General features: G+C 58.8%; 8 protein-coding genes across 8 annotated transcripts; 3 read left to right on the top strand and 5 right to left on the bottom strand.

Moving 5' to 3' along the window:
* Positions 1-592: 592 nt before the first annotated feature.
* Positions 593-1,685, bottom strand: BKCO1_2600035 (2og-fe oxygenase family; the record flags this gene model as incomplete). The annotated part of the gene is made up of 2 exons (XM_020273433.1): positions 593-1,315; positions 1,371-1,685. The coding sequence occupies 2 exons, from the start codon at positions 1,683-1,685 to the stop codon at positions 593-595; spliced, it is 1,038 nt and encodes a 345-aa protein (XP_020130264.1).
* Positions 1,686-2,031: 346 nt separating this feature from the next.
* Positions 2,032-3,203, top strand: BKCO1_2600034 (leucoanthocyanidin dioxygenase; the record flags this gene model as incomplete). The annotated part of the gene is made up of 2 exons (XM_020273432.1): positions 2,032-2,960; positions 3,017-3,203. The coding sequence occupies 2 exons, from the start codon at positions 2,032-2,034 to the stop codon at positions 3,201-3,203; spliced, it is 1,116 nt and encodes a 371-aa protein (XP_020130263.1).
* A 206-nt stretch (positions 3,204-3,409) lies between these two features.
* Positions 3,410-5,606, bottom strand: BKCO1_2600033 (putative protein of unknown function DUF1741 protein; the record flags this gene model as incomplete). The annotated part of the gene is made up of 4 exons (XM_020273431.1): positions 3,410-4,717; positions 4,775-5,058; positions 5,119-5,157; positions 5,219-5,606. 4 exons carry the CDS (start codon positions 5,604-5,606, stop codon positions 3,410-3,412), a joined length of 2,019 nt encoding a protein of 672 aa, XP_020130258.1.
* A 1,188-nt stretch (positions 5,607-6,794) lies between these two features.
* On the top strand, positions 6,795-7,880 carry BKCO1_2600032 (short-chain dehydrogenase; the record flags this gene model as incomplete). The annotated part of the gene is made up of 2 exons (XM_020273430.1): positions 6,795-7,492; positions 7,682-7,880. 2 exons carry the CDS (start codon positions 6,795-6,797, stop codon positions 7,878-7,880), a joined length of 897 nt encoding a protein of 298 aa, XP_020130257.1.
* A 235-nt stretch (positions 7,881-8,115) lies between these two features.
* BKCO1_2600031 (mosc-domain-containing protein) lies at positions 8,116-9,501 on the bottom strand (the record flags this gene model as incomplete). Its single annotated transcript, XM_020273429.1, has 1 exon — positions 8,116-9,501. One exon carries the CDS (start codon positions 9,499-9,501, stop codon positions 8,116-8,118), a length of 1,386 nt encoding a protein of 461 aa, XP_020130260.1.
* A 333-nt stretch (positions 9,502-9,834) lies between these two features.
* Positions 9,835-11,425, bottom strand: BKCO1_2600030 (bleomycin hydrolase; the record flags this gene model as incomplete). Its single annotated transcript, XM_020273428.1, has 2 exons — positions 9,835-11,234; positions 11,293-11,425. The coding sequence occupies 2 exons, from the start codon at positions 11,423-11,425 to the stop codon at positions 9,835-9,837; spliced, it is 1,533 nt and encodes a 510-aa protein (XP_020130259.1).
* A 537-nt stretch (positions 11,426-11,962) lies between these two features.
* On the bottom strand, positions 11,963-12,378 carry BKCO1_2600029 (major larval glue protein; the record flags this gene model as incomplete). The annotated part of the gene is made up of 2 exons (XM_020273426.1): positions 11,963-12,266; positions 12,323-12,378. The coding sequence occupies 2 exons, from the start codon at positions 12,376-12,378 to the stop codon at positions 11,963-11,965; spliced, it is 360 nt and encodes a 119-aa protein (XP_020130177.1).
* Positions 12,379-13,447: 1,069 nt separating this feature from the next.
* On the top strand, positions 13,448-14,395 carry BKCO1_2600028 (ferritin ribonucleotide reductase-like protein; the record flags this gene model as incomplete). Its single annotated transcript, XM_020273425.1, has 2 exons — positions 13,448-13,805; positions 13,860-14,395. 2 exons carry the CDS (start codon positions 13,448-13,450, stop codon positions 14,393-14,395), a joined length of 894 nt encoding a protein of 297 aa, XP_020130178.1.
* Positions 14,396-15,292: the final 897 nt, after the last annotated feature.

Raw genomic sequence — 15,292 nt, 5'->3', positions numbered from 1 at the left:
TATGGGTTTTATTCTGGGAGTACCCAATCAGCGCCGGTTCCATTTGAATGTATGTACGAAGCACCATTATGAATCATCGCCGAAGTCACTAAACTTTACAGGCTTGATTAATGCGTTGGGTGATCAGCACATAGGGGAGAGAAACAGAAAGTCAGCAAAATGAAGACAACAGCTACGCGTTTATCTCGAAGACATCTTGCCTCTCAAACCCGCCAACCCCATAAGAATCACAATGAACGACACTTGGCCTCACCAACCAACCCATCCTAACTCACCCCGTATAAATCCCCCCGCCCGCCTGTATCGTCTGCCCAGTGACCCACCTGCTCCGCGGCTCCGCCAGCATCGCCACGACCAATGCCATATCCTCCGCGGCCCCCAACCTCCTTTTCATCGGCGCCAACCGCGCCTGCATGGGGTAATTAGTGATTTGCGATGGATGGAGGTCTTATACGTGAAAGGAGTGGCGTTTGACCAAACGCCAATGGTGGGTTCGGATTTGCGTTGACTTGGGTACAGATCGACTGCAATGAAAAAATAAAACAGCGTTCCCACTACCAAGAAAGCAGCACCTAGCGTCCGTCTTGATCCCTCAGTCTTCCTTCTCTGCTCCGCCCCTCCCATACGTCGTCGCAAACCGCTCGAGCATATGCTCCTCGACCGTCAACGCCCTCCCACCCGCGTCCTTCCCGTCCAGCCGCGCAAGCTTGGCATCCAGGCAGCCGTCGAAAAAATACGGCACGCTGTACCGGTGCGCGTCGCCCAGGTTGCGCACGCGGTGGACGTTGCTCTTGAAGCGCCCGCCCGTGACGTGCTGCAGCATGTCGCCCACGTTGACGACGTACGCGTCGCGCTCGGGCGGCACCGCCACCCACTCCCCGCTGCCGTGGTCCAGGACCTCCAGCCCCGCGTGGCCGTCCGTCAGCAGCAGCGTCGTCCAGCCGAAGTCCGTGTGCGCCCCGGCGCCGAGCTGCTGCTGCTGCTGCGTGACGCCGCCTCCGCCTCCGCCTCCGCCGTCACCATCACCGGCTTTTTGCCGTTGTGGATCAGGCGGGTAGTGCAGCAGGCGCATGGACGCGGCGACGGGCTCGTTCTTCAGCTCGGCGAAGACGTCCGGGCTGTGGCCCAGGGCGGCGGCGATGACGTCCATGACGGTGCGGCTGAGCGCTTCGACCTGGGCGTAGTAGCGGTTCATGGGGTGCTTGAAGACGGCGGCGGGGAGCTGGTGCTCTGCCGGCCAGACGTTGGGGTCGGTGAAGGGGCGGTACGACTTGGTCTCGTCGAAGGGGACGGCGTCGGTGCCGATGTAGTAGCCCTGAGTGGGAGGTTTAGAAACGGGTTTGCTGGTTGGGTCATGTATGTATACATACTTCTTTGAGATCCGGAAGGGTCCCGTCCTGTAGGGCTTGGGAGCCGATGGCTTCGTAGCCGCGGTTTTTGCCGCGCCGGAGCACTTTCTTTTCCGCGAAAGGGAGGTCGAAGAGAGCTTTGGCGCCGGCGAACATGGCTTCTCGGATGGCGGGGTCGATTCCATGGCCGATCAGTTGGAAAAATCCGGAGGTTGTGCATGCACGATTTACGGCCTCGACGACGTCGCTGGCCTCGGCGGACGATGGATCAGACACATATGGGCTGATGTCGACGGTGGGGATGTGGAAGCCAGGCCGTACGATTGCGGATGGCATGATGGCAGTGAGGTGGTGTTGGAAAAGAAGAGGTGCTGTGGGGCGGGTTGTTTTATAGTGTTTGGGGCACTTCTGATTCGCTGCCGACTATCTTTGCTCCGATAGCAGGAAAGTCCAGAGCCAAGGCAGAGCAGCCACTCGCAGGCTAGATATGTGGGCGGGGCGAGGAGTGGGAGTCGGCGGGGAGCGGACAGCCCCGGCCGGCAGCGACGTCTTATCAATGACGGGTTAGTCGGCCGAAGCGCTGCTGCACCTTCCCCGCCTCGATGCAGCGGCTTCCTCTGCAGATATATCAGCCCGTAGCGGCCCAGCACTCGTCCGCGTTCGTGCAACCACCAACGGCAAAATGGGCAAGACCAGATACACAGCGCGCACCATCCCGCGCATCTCCCTGCGCGACTTCGCCTCGCGCATCGACGACATCACCGCGCAGCTCGTCCACGCCGCCTCCACCGACGGCTTCTTCGCCCTGACCGACACGGGCATCGCCGTCGCCGAGATCGAGTCCATGTTCCGCCGCTCCGAGGCCTTCTTCGCGCTGCCGGCCGCGCAGAAGGCCACGGTGCCGTGGTCGCCGCGCAACGTCGGCTGGGAGCGCAATGCACAGGTGCGCCCCAGCACCGGCACCGCCGACCTCAAGGAGAGCTACCAGCTGCAGTTCGGCGCCAACATGCGCGACCCGGACGCCTGGATCGCCGACGACATCCTGCCCGGCTTCCAGGCCGACGCCCGCCGCTTCATGGACCGCTCCCAGCACGTGTCCGAGATGCTCATGCTGTGCTTTGCCCGCGGCCTGGGCTTCCCGGATGACTATTTTGTGCGCGCGCACGACGTAGCACGCCCGGAGGCCCAGTCGGTGTTGAGGCTGATCTACTACCCGGAGCAGGATAGGGATGCGCCGGCGAGGGAGGGGTACTATCGTGCAGGTTGGTTTGACGCCCCGCCTACCCCTTGTTGTGTTGTCGCTGCTGATGGCCATCGGACACGGAAAGGGCCTCATGCGGACTGGGATCTGCTCACCTTGCTGTATCAGAGACCGGGCCAGAGCGGCCTCGAGATCTGCCCAGGAAGAGAGTCGGTGACTGAGTTTGCCATGGGCGACGAGTGGACCAAGGTTGAGTTCGCCCCCGGCGACATTGTGTGCAACATCGGTGATCTCCTGATGAGCTGGTCCGATGACAGGTTCAAGTCAACCTTTCATCGCGTGAAAGCGCCCGAGGATAAAGAAAAGGATTACTGGGGTCCGCGATACAGCATGGCATTCTTCAACCAGCCGTGAGCCTCTAGTCCCTGCTTGCTCATCTGGAGCATGATACTAACATGAGTTGCAGCTGTTGGGATTGCAAGATTCAGGGTCCGGATAAGAAATACCCAATGGTGACCGGCGAGGAATTCAACCGCAATGCTATGCAGCGCAACTTTGCCGCGCTCAAGGCGAAAGTAGAGGCGATGGAGAAGGAGAAAGCTGCAAGTGATGCCGAGCCGACTGCGTCCGCGAGCATTTCTGTTGGCGCATGAAGGGCAGCGAGAGTATTGTTGTGGTAGCCAGAATAGGCGCGATGGGGGCTTGATACGAGGGTCATCGATCCAAGTTCGAAACTGTGATAGATCAACGCAAAACTTTCAAGTGAGTCGAGTGGTTGCGCCCATAGCCCTATGTCGTCACCGATTCGTACAACGGTATGCACGCATCTTTGTCGAACTGAGATGTATTGCGTCCCCCCTTAACGCAACCCGCGAAACTTGTCCTGCAATAACAAATTATGCCACTCCCTCCTGAATGAATCCGTCCCTGGAAAATCCCTCACTAACTCCTCTGCCTGATTCTTTTCGTAGATCCGCATCACTGCCAGTAGCTCCAAGATGGTGTCTTCAAACCAACATAGCATAATTCCCTTTCTACAATCTTTCCCGCACTGCATCTTGTCCGCCAGAAACCACCCTACAGCCAAAGCCCACATGAGCGCCTCTGCATCCAACGCCCCCGGTCCTGCTCCCGCCCCGCCGCTCCACTGTTGCATCCACACTTCCGCATGCCAGCCAACACCACCACCACCACGACGAGGCGTATCCACCCCCACGCCCCCGCTCTCAAGAGCGGCCCTCAGCCGCTCCAAAACCATCAGATTCATATCCGAACTCGGCGGCACATCGCTCAACGCCGCCCAGAGGTAAACATGCGCAGCGTGCAGCATGACCGCGTGCGCCCACCTAGTGCCCCGGCGGTCATGCAGCCGTCCCTCGCGCTCCCCCACCCCGCCCTCACTCTTCCCATCCTCCTCCTCCTCCTCGTCATCATCGTCATCGTCATCATCATCATCATCATCATCCCCCACCTCCCAAACACAGAAACCCGCATCAGCATCCCGCCCTGGGTCGCTTCCATCGCCATCGCCATCGCCATCGCCAACATCTTCTTCCTGCATCCGCGCCAGCTCGACCAGCAGCGCGAAGGCGGCCTCGTCCAGCACCGCCGCGGCGCCTTCCTTGGCCGCGGCGTCCGCCTGGAAGGCGGGCGCCCACTCGGCCGTCGTCGACGCGCTGACGAGGGTGAAGGCCGCGTAGATGAGGCCGAGGGTCGTCGGGGCTGTGGAGGTTGCCGATGCGTCGTCGTCGTCGTTGTCGTCGTCGTCGGCGTTGTTGTTGTTGTTCTTGCTGCGGCGGTGGGGGTGGTGGCGCTTGGGGAGGTGGGCGGTTGTGCGCGGGTGGGTGGCGGAGACGAGGGAGGTAAAGGTGGGCGGGAAGGGTGATGGTGAGGAGGAGGGGGCGTTGGCGTCGATAGTAGTAGTAGTAGTAGTAGTAGAAGAAGTAGCCATCCTATGCGAGGGAGGAAGCCAGGGCGGGGAGGGAGGAGCGAATGTGGGGCAGAGGCCGTAGGCGCCGCAGACGAGCAGCTCGCACCAGGTGATGGAGCGGCGGGCGAGTCGCTGGAAGGTGTCGATGCCGCCGCGGAGTCGGACCAGTTCGCGGGCGCCGCTGAGGTGGGAGAGGGCGGCGGGGCGGTCGGGGAAAAGGGCCTGGTGGGAGGTGAGCTAGAGCATTAGTGACGTGTTGGCCTGTTTTCATGTGGGAGGAGAGGTTGGAAGTACCGATCCGCCGCCCACAGCAGCTACGGCCCAGACGAGGCCGTCGGGTACTTTCTTGGGTGATGTCTGGGACGGCAAGCGCTCCCTGATGGACTGGAGGAGTTCCTGATGCAGCCTCAAATGGCTTGTTCGCCACTTTCCAGAAGGGCTGATCAGGTCACGTAGACGGGTTACCCCTGCGAGGAAGACTAGGAAGCTGCTCTTGTCTGAGACTATCAGATCCCATTGCGTGTTACTGCGTCTGGCAAGCGCACGCTGTGATTCGTTTGGGCTCCGCAGTAATTTGTCTTTTGCGTGTAGTCAGCGTCATTGATGTCTCCATGGCCGATCGTGATTGATGTACGTACCGTCGGTGAGTGGTGGGGCACCGGGATAGTGCTCGATGTCTGGTTGTGGTTTCAGCTTAGCAGGGGGTACGATTCAGGGTATCGATCGAGAGCTACGAACATTGTGTAATGAGATCGTGGACGCCCGAGAAAGACGTGACGGGTAAAGAATCGAATGGGTCTTCGGTCGCAAGACTCGCCTCCTGTAAAGGGCTTCCGGCTCTGTATAAGATGCGAATCATTTTCTTGGAGTCGGCCAATGAAAGCCGAGTCTCTTTCTCCTTGTCAGCTTTGGTGTCCTTCAAGCCCCGGCGGCGTCTCGCTTCGTGGGTGGCGGTCATGACATGAGCACGGATCTGTCTTTGGTCTGATTTGGTCTTCGCGGCTGTGACGTCTACAAACAGTAGAGTTGAAGGCGGCTCTGCTTGAGATGCAAAGTCTGGCCGTGCTGCGCGGGAGCATATCGTATAGGGCGGACCGGATGTGGGCTGTTTGTTTGCTCGAGACATGGCTGCTGTGGTGTAGGTCAAGGAAAGAACACGATTGGAGGTTGGACTTATATATAAGAAGGTTGTTGGTAGGAAAAGCGGACCGAGCATGGGGGCGGAAGGCAAGCTAAGAATAGGTAAGCTGCTTACATGCAGCACGGATGCTTGTAAACAACAAGGATCGTCCCCTAAATTGTATGAGGCAGCAGCAAATAGGGCTCGTATGTTCGTATCCAGCGATGCCGTAAGTTCCGTTGCTACAGAGTAGGTGAGCCCTTTCTGCGTGTGGGCAAGCGTTAGGGCTTACAGCCAAGTGGTGCCTGGCGGATTGGAGCAGGTGGCACGAACCCTCTTGCCCTCTTTCCCTCTTTCCTCTTTGGCTCGAGTCACCCGATCCGCACTCTTCATCGCAAAATCCATCGCTCGTGACAAAACCTCCAACGGCATCCAGGTCGTGATGTCTCCGTCCACGATTCGTGTCCTCTCTCGGAGAGACGCCCAGATCATGCCACGTACATACGTCTATCGCTTAGTCAAATTGCTTAGCATCACGCTAACCATTAGAGCGCTTCTTGCCGTCGTCCCCGTTTGCCGCCCGCTTCCCGTTCAGCTTCGTGTTGGTCGGGCAGAACGACCTTACCTCGCCTTTGGAGGTGCTGCATAGAAGCTCGCCTGTTCATTGCAATTCTGGTAGAGGCGCCGAAAGGGCTTTCGACTCACGGCTGCGGCACAGTCTGCAGATCGTCGCCTGGAGAGCGTGGGGCCAGTTTTCTTCACAGTAACGGATGACGGTTGCTTTGTTCTCCGACGTCCGACCCAAGCCTATTCCTGCTAGCATCTCCGTTAAACCGCCCCATTCGGGCCACGATTCTGACCTCGACTGACTCGCAGATACAGTGAGCGCGAAAGTGCTTGGTTCTCACGAAGCCCGCTCCGAGAGAAGGCGCAGGGACGGACGAATTGGAGAATGAAGCTTTGAACGCCCTACACAGTAGCTCAGCTGCGGCTCAGTGGCCTTTAAAGCAGAGATCATGCTGCCACTGGTCTTCATTTCAGTCCTCTTGACCATCCCGTAGCTTTACCTTTTCGTCTTCACGACTTTAACGAACGCTCAACGCCCTGCACGAAATCTGTCCGGTCGCCCAGTCCAGCCCAGTACCCTTCCACCAGACCAGCACACAAAAAGAAGGAAAGCAAAAAAAAAAACAAATGTCATCCTCCCCCTCCTCCCCCTCCTTCGCCAACAAAACCATCGCCATCACCGGCGCCGCCTCGGGCATCGGCCTCGCCCTCGCCCATCTCCTCGCCTCCCGCGGCGCTGCCCTCGCCCTCGCCGACGTAAACGGAGCCGCCCTGACCGCCGCAACGGCTTCCATCCGGCAGTCTCACCCCACCGCGCGCATCCTCGTCGCCACCGCGCTCGACGTCCGCGACCGCGCCGCCGTCGCGCGGTGGATCCGCGAAGCCGCCGACCAGCAACCGCTGACGGGTGCGGCGAACATTGCGGGCATCATCAACAGCGGGCTGAACGTGGAGGATGTCGAAGAGACGAGCGATGGGGAGTGGGAGAGGGTTTTGGGCGTCAATTTGACGGGGGCGATGGTGTGTTTGAGCGAGGAAGTGAGGGAGATGAAGAGGTGGACGAGGGAAGAGAGGGAGAAGAAGGAGAAGAAGGAGGAGAAGGAGTTGCGGAACGGTGGTGGTGATGTCGCTGCCGCCGCTGCCGCTGCCGGTGCGGGCGGTGTTACTGGTGGGTTTTCCATTGTCAACACGGCGAGCATTGTGGGAATCAAGGGCGGGGCGCGGTGCAGCGCGTATGCAGCATCGAAAGCCGGAGTGATTGCTTTGACGAAGAGTGTGGCGAGGGAAACGGGGGAGTGGGGCATCAGAGTGAATGCCGTTGCGCCGTGAGTGTTTTTCCCCCTTTTTTCCTCTCATGTACCCATTGAGCTGGCTGGCTCGCATCGGATTTCTCTTCTCTCACCATGTGTGTTTTTGGGTGTGGTATTGGTCACTTCTTGTCAATACTGTTCACGCTTTCTTCTCCCCCCTTTTTCGTCTTGGAAAGCCGGAACTAACGCGACTTGTTTCCATAGTGGCGTTATTCTCACGCCATTGACGGGTTTGGACACCTCTGGTGCAAAAGAGGGTCAGCAAGAGTGGAACAAACTTGCACCCCTTGGCCGCGCTGGGCAACCGGAAGAGGTTGCAGAGGTGATTGCATGGCTTTTGAGCGATAACAGCTCGTATGTCACAGGCATGGTGCACGAGGTTGATGGTGGTATTCTGGCTTAACAAGTGATACCATTTCCTTCAGTCTAAGATGAATTGACCCTCCGTTTCTCCCCAACGGTACGGAGAAAGGACATTTCCAATATCCGACAGGTCCCCCTGAGTCGTCAACGTTGTTAATTACAGATGCCGCGTCGTCATACATACAACCGTGCCAATCAGACCGCTGTTACACATGAGCCTCCAAGCAAAACCAGCAACCATCCTCCAGCCCTACTTGTCCAAGCAAACACGACGACTACTTCATCGGACTGACAAAATAGTGATTATTCGTCGTCTCCGTAACCTCGAACCTCATGCCCACCTCGACCAGCCCCTCGTCTCTCGGCGCGCACAGCATCCCAAAGCTCGGCTTGAACTTCAAGCCCTCATCGATCCTCCTATACTTCATCAACTCGTTCCACGGCTGCCTCGGATGCTTCTCCGCCGTCTCGGGATCCACATTCGGGACCTGGCACCTCAAACACCGACAAACGACATCCAACACCAACCCCTTACCCTTTCCCCCCACTCCTCCTTCCCCTCCCCCAAGCCTCAGCGTCTTCCACCCATCCTCATCCCACGGCACATGCCCCCTCACCACGACATTCGGCCGAAACCGCTCGATGTCAATCTCGACTTCCTCGCCCGCCCCGCGCAGCCGCGCATTCAGCTCCGCCACGCTCGCCAGCGACCCCACCTGCACGGGCATCATGTCGGCGAACTTTGTCGCCTGCGTGCGGCCCAGCACGTGGGGCGCGCCGCTGCCGCGCAGCACCCGCGGCGTGGGGCCCTTGTACACGAGGCGGACGTCGTTGGCGTCACTGCCGCTCAGAAAGCGCGCGAACGGCGCCGTCAGCGCCGCCGGGTACTCCCACCCGTCCGTCTCTTGCGACCAGATGACGTTCCCGGCGTGGAGGGTGCAGCCGTTGGCGGCGAACCAGGCGGGGGAGGGGTGGGCGGGGATGACGATTTTGTGGTTCTCGTCGTTTTCGTTTCCATCCTTGATGGCGATGGTGAGCGTGTCGGCGGCCCAGTCGACGGCGGTGGTGATGAGCGTGAGCCGCGGGTTGGTGCGGATGGTGACGAAGTCGCGCTTGGGCAGCGAGACGAACATCCAGTTGCGGTCGAGGTCGAGCCCCGTGCGCAGCAGCCGCGCCGAACGCACCTCGATCCCGCGGCACGACTTGATCGGGTAGATGCGCAGGCTGACGATCTCGTCGGCCGGCGGCAGCGCGGGGGAGGCGGCGGCGGCGGCCTGCTGGCCCGCGACGGCGCTGCGACTCTGCAGATGTTGGCGGAGCAGGAAGAAGGCGGCGGGGAGGAGGATGAGGAGGGCTGAGGCGAGGAGCGGGATGAGAGATGGGTTATCTGCGACGAGCGGTTTGGGCTTTTCTGGGATTACGTCCATGGCTGATGGGTTGGTGGGGGTGGTGTTTTGTCTGCGAACGATTTGCTCTTGATCAGAGTGCTGTGCTGGCTCTGTTGCGTGACTCGGGGTTCCCGAGAGCCAATTGTTGCTGACGGTTGCCGGGATCGTGGCAAAAGTCCTCAGGCATTCAACCGGAGAATTCCAAGAAGTGCTTGCTGCTGCTGAGCGTTGAAAAAAAGGTGTGGGGCGGAACTTTATGATGGTGGTCGCCATGGGCTAATGGGATGAGTCAGCATCGCCAGATGGGCCCGCTGCGTCATGGCGCTATTCCCTGCAGCGTGATTCATACATGGGCCGCATTATTTCCAATGGCTGAAGGGAACGGCTGGTCTAGCTCTTCGCTGAGGTCAGGACGTTATGCAAGCAACTCGGCCTAGGTTCCACAACAGCCGACATAATTTCGACGACACGTTCGAAAACCATAGTCATTCATCTCATCTGGTATATCTTGTAACTCATATGCTCCGAGCCACCCGAGAACAACGCCGTTGCCTAGCCCATCCCAATCCCACCCCATTCCTGTTTCCAACCCGCCGATGATTGAGTTTAAGCGAGAGCACCCATAGGGTCCCACAGATCAAGCACAACAGGGTCCTGCTTCAGCACATCCCGAACCTCTTTGCTCACGACGCTAGGATCCACAACAGCCTGGTACACGAACTCATCCATCCAGGCGTCGCTCATGACAAAGTAGCCCTGCGAGCCGGCCTCCTCGCTCCAGCTGTTCTCGACGCGCCAGCGCACCGGCTTGCCCGTCTTCTCGTCGATGTGCACGGCCGTCAGCACCATGGCGTGGGTCATGGCGCTCTCGCCCGTCATCAGACGCTCTGCCTTGCTCATGCCGAGGCGCGTGTTGAAGCCCAGCTCGTAGTCGTACAGCGCCGTGTCCATGATGCCCTTGGTCGAGTCCGAGTACTTGCCGACGTCGCTGCCGAAGAAGACGGGGAAGCCCTTGCGCAGCATCTCGATGACCGCCTTCTTCATCGTCGTCATGTCGGCGTTGACGTACGTGATGGGCCGCCCGCCCCACACGTTGCCCAGCCGGTTCACCGTCAGCAGCGTGTTGTACGAGTTGCGCGGGTCGTTGACCAGGCTGAACAGCCGGTGCACGTCGGCCCCGCCGCATGCCTTGACCGTGCGGTTGTCCGACAGCTCCCTCGCAAACGCCGTGGGGCGCGTTGTGATTGAAGTGAAGTTCTTGTCCTTGTTGTAGAACTCCCAGGTGAAGGGCTTGGATGGCGACGGCGGGGGGCCGAGCATCAGCGTTAGGATGAGGTGGATCTCGCGCATCATCTTTTCCTTGGCGCCGCCGATAGACGCCCGGACGGACGGGTTGGTCGAGGAGGCGAGTTTGCGCAGTTTGAGAGCGTGCTCGCGGAGCTTCGTGGTGATCAGTCGGTCCATCAGGGAAGAGCTCTTCGCGTTGAAGGTGTCGGGGTAGATGGACTGCGGGACCAGGCCATACTTTTGGACAAGATTGGCGACCATATCCCACTGGCCGCCGTCACCGACAGGGCTGGCAAGCAGCGTCTGCAGCAAGCGGCCATCGAGAGGCTCGTCGAGGGTCTGAAGGACGTTCTCGAGGAAGTAGTTGGCCTTCTCGATCTTGTCCCAGTAGAAGACATACTGCTGGCTCAGTTCGAACTTGTCCAGCTTGTATTTCTTCATTATCGACACCCTGAAGACATTCAGCGAAGCGAACAGCCAACAACGGCCGGACGAGCGCTGGTTGGTGACCGGGGCGCCCTCGAAGGGAATGGAGAGGTTGAAGATCTGCGAGTCGCGCACGACGGCGCGGTTGTTCATGAGAATAGCGTTGGCGTTGTTGGACTGCAGGGCGTTGAGGGCGAGCTGGTTCTTGGGATCGTCGAGGAGCTCCCTCTCCCACTTCTCGGTAGTCGATGTAGAGACGGTCGACTGGTGTTCACACGGCGTGTACTGCGGAGCTGCGGGTAAAAGGCTGTGAGTGTCTGGCACCGCAGTTTCGACGAGTGGGATACTGACGCGCATCATCCTGGACGAAGACGTAGTCCTTTTCAACAAGCTCGCGGTCGTTCCTCAGCTCGAGGGCGCGGAGAGCCTCGGCCAGCTTCTCCTGCGCGCCGGCCTCGACCTGCTTGGATGGAGCGCTACCCATGGTGAACAACCACTGTGTGAAGGATAGATAGCGAGGGATGTGGTAGTGAAAGCAGAGGAGGAGAGAAGGTGTCGTTGGGAGAGAGCGGGACTGGTGGGCGACGGGCGGCTGAGCAGTGCACCTGCCACCTTGATGGCGCCCAGTCATTTTGCTCCCCGCATCTGGGTAGATAACGGGCACGAGCCACCCAACGCGTGATAAGATAAGCCCAAGCCCGAGTCATGCGACCGTGTCCTCCTCGCCTTCTCAACACCACACAAACCACTGTGAGCGGTATCCATCGCTTTAATCCGCCATGTCTCCTTCGCTTTTCACGTGTCTTCCAGGGCATTTCCACGCACTGTCCCGTCACAGCACGAATCAGCAACCAGCACGTCGTGTACGGAGGACACAACCCGCACATCGGAATCTGTTTCACCTTGCATCTCACGGTAAGGCCAGTTGAAGCTCTGATAGACATTACTATAGACTGCTACCACAGTCGTTGGTATCAAACATTAATCCTGTTCCACCTCGTGCTTTCTACTGTTCAGCCCATCACAGGATGAAAGCAGCCAATCCGAACGCAGCGGCGACGGCGCCGCTCAGGCCCGCATTGTTCGCAACCGCGGCACCGGTGTAAGAGGCGGGAGTCGTCGTAGCACTGGATCCCGATCCGGATCCAGATCCAGACCCGTCATGCGACATGGTAATGGTCGTGCCGTTGGTCTTGACAATCGACAGCGTAGGGCAAGGCGTGCTCTGCGAAGCCATCATCACCGGAGTGCGCGTGACAATGTCGTTCACCGATGCTGTGCTTGACGCACAAGGAGTGACCATCACAGTGGTGCTCGCGTTGCTGCTGGCACCATGGTAAGTACGTGCTGAGGGCAAAGCTGAGGCGGATTGTACACTTACGCAGCGAGCGCCGGCGCAGCGGCGGCAGCAATGATGACAGCGAGGAAAGACTTCATTGTGGTTGTGTCGGTGATGTTTGTACGGGATTCTGAGAATACAAGGAAACGAGGAGAAGTGATGGAAGACCTGCAGGGAGTTGCACAGGTGGGCAGTCAAGGCAGACAGTAACCTTTTAATCCACGATGCTACCCTCACCTCTTGCGGCCACAAAGATCGGCACAGTCAGGCCCGATAGCCCATTATCTGGCCTTGTCTGAAAGCGCAGCACGGGGGCTCCTTTTCCACCCGGAGATTTCCTGCGGGCATTGGCGCCACTCCCGTTTGCGCGCAAAACGACCATGTTCTTTGTCCACAGTTCTGCAGATCTCAACCTTCAGGGGCCGGAGAAGCACTGGCTGGTGTTGAAATGCCCCGCCCTGGTCCGTTAGCGCCGTCATCGGGCGGAGATGGTGGCTTGTCTGCCCGGATGCCTGCGTTCCGTTTCGACACCTCAAACCGCTTTGGGTTTAGTGCAGGGACAGGCTCCAAAACTAAACACAAGCTCGTTTCTTAAGCTTACTCGTGCACACCCCATCGGGCAATCCCTCCTACGCCACTGACGAATCGACTTGCTTCTTTGGCTTGTGGGCGCGGGAATGCTGCCTTCCGAACGCCACCTAATTTGCCATCTTTCCTAGTCTGACATCTCACGGGGGCTGCCCGCCTCCATGCCATTGGCCAACAAAGAGAACTACGCCGTTTTCGGTTGCTCGATCTAACGCTACTACTACCCCGCGCCTGAGAGATTGCACGACCTTTCTAGAATGCACTTCACCGCCCATCTGCTCCACAATGGGGGACACTGCTTGTCCTCCAAGTGGAGACCGGGGGAGAAACAAGGCCCACTCTTTCAGGGAGTTCCGTCTTCGGAACCACGCCCCTCCGTGCAGATCGATTGACCACCCGCCTAGTCGATGGCTCCATCTCGACAATGTCAGAATGTCACTGCGATCGATATAAAGAGACTTGTCGGCCATCGAATATCCCATCAGTCGCCGGTCATTCAACGCTCAGGTCCCCTCAAGTCAACCTTCATCGCAATCTCTTAATCCCTTCTCCTCTTTCAGTAATCCATCCACCTTCAAGATGAAGTACACCGCTGCTGTTGCTGCCCTCGCGGGTCTCTCTGCCGCTGCTCCCACGAAGCGCATGTCCGCGCCCACCGACGCCGACATCCTCCAGTATGCTCTGACCCTCGAGCACCTTGAGAATGCCTTCTACAAGGAGGGTCTGTCCAACTACACCGAGGCCGACTTCAAGGCCGCCGGCTACGACTCGACCTTCTACAACAACATCAAGACGGTCGGCTCTGACGAGTCCTCCCACGTCGACTTCCTGACCAAGGGCCTGACCGCCGCCGGCGCCACCCCCGTCGAGCCCTGCACCTACGCCTTCGGCGCCACGGACGTCAAGACCTTCCTTGCCACCGCCGCCATCCTTGAGGGTGCGTTGACTCCGCCTCTTCCTCCTCCTACAGCGTTGCTAACACACAAAACAGGCGTCGGTGTATCCGCCTACCTCGGCGCCGCCGCGGACATCATGTCCAAGACGTACCTGACGGCCGCCGGTTCCATCCTGACGGTCGAGGCGCGCCACGCGTCGTACATCCGCGGCGAGATCAAGCAGTCGCCGTTCCCGCAGGCCTTCGACGACCCGCTCTCGCTCAACGAGGTCTACACCCTGGCCGCGCAGTTCATCACCTCGTGCCCGACCGACAACGCGCCGCTGCCCGTCAAGGCCTTCCCCACCCTCGTCGCCAGCTCCGAGGACGCCACCATCAAGAAGGGCAGCACCGTCATGCTGAGCACTCCCGGCTACGAGGTCAAGGCCGCCGACGGCGTGCAGATCTACGGCGCCTTCATCACCGTGACTGGCCCCGTCGTTGTCGAGGCCAAGAGCGTGGATGGCGGTTTCACTGTCGAGGTGCCCGAGGGTGTCAACGGCCAGAGCTATGTCGTCCTGACTGGCTGCAAGGACGCCGTTACGGATGATACCGTTGCGGCGGGCCCGGCTATCGTTGAGATCACCAACTAGAGCGGAGGGTATTTCTCAATGTATGGCTTAACTTTTACGGCTTTTTGGAAGGATTTATACAGTAATGTAATTTATATTGTGTCACGAGTTTGACCGGAGGATAGTTCTGAATGCATCAGCTCACTTTGAATGTTTCTTCACAGCCGGTACGGCACTTGCAAAGTGAGAAGATATCCATCGTTGCTCTATAACCATGTGCTACCTAATGTTCTCTTTCGAGTTTCCGAACCATCCAACGCAAATTCAACCTAACCCAGCCAGCAATCCCCTACACTTCATCAATACCCTCCTTCTGCCCCTCGATACACTCGACCCTCCCGGACACCAACCAACCCAATAACGTCATACAAGGCTATGGATGGAAGTGAACGATGACGAGGTGAAGAGCGTGGCGGGCTTCATGACTACAAGACGTCGCCATTGGGTGTGTTTTCTTTTTCCAGTCCTTGTGGTGAAATATCGTGGGATAATTAAGCGAAAATAAAATGTCGGCAGTCTCTGATATATGTATACAATCTTGCAAGAGATAATGCGTGCCTCCTTGGCGGTGGTTTTCCGGTGGCAACCAAAGAAGACCTGGGACCACCTGCCCTGGGACCATCTGCGATGCAAGAAGGGCATTCTTTTGAGGCGAGCAAAGCGAGGGGGGTGTCGTCTCCACACTCTTGTGTCCCACCGCACCGTCCAACCGGTTTAGGGGCCGGGAGGGGGTTACAACACTGCCAAGTCGAGTCATCATGGCCAGCGCCCATTACGATCACACCCATCACCACCGCCTCGCCTCCACCATTCCTCGAAAACATCCACCGCCGATCGAGAATCTTCACACACAACCCTCCTCCCTCCTCCCTCCTCCCATCCCCCGCGCCGCAATCCGCCCTGCAGCTTAATCCAACC

The sequence above is a fragment of the Diplodia corticola genome, assembly GCF_001883845.1.
Source record: "Diplodia corticola strain CBS 112549 chromosome Unknown scaffold26, whole genome shotgun sequence".
NCBI lineage: Eukaryota > Fungi > Ascomycota > Dothideomycetes > Botryosphaeriales > Botryosphaeriaceae > Diplodia > Diplodia corticola.
Note: the sequence above shows the minus strand (reverse complement) of the source record. Positions and strands in the feature narration are given on the sequence as shown.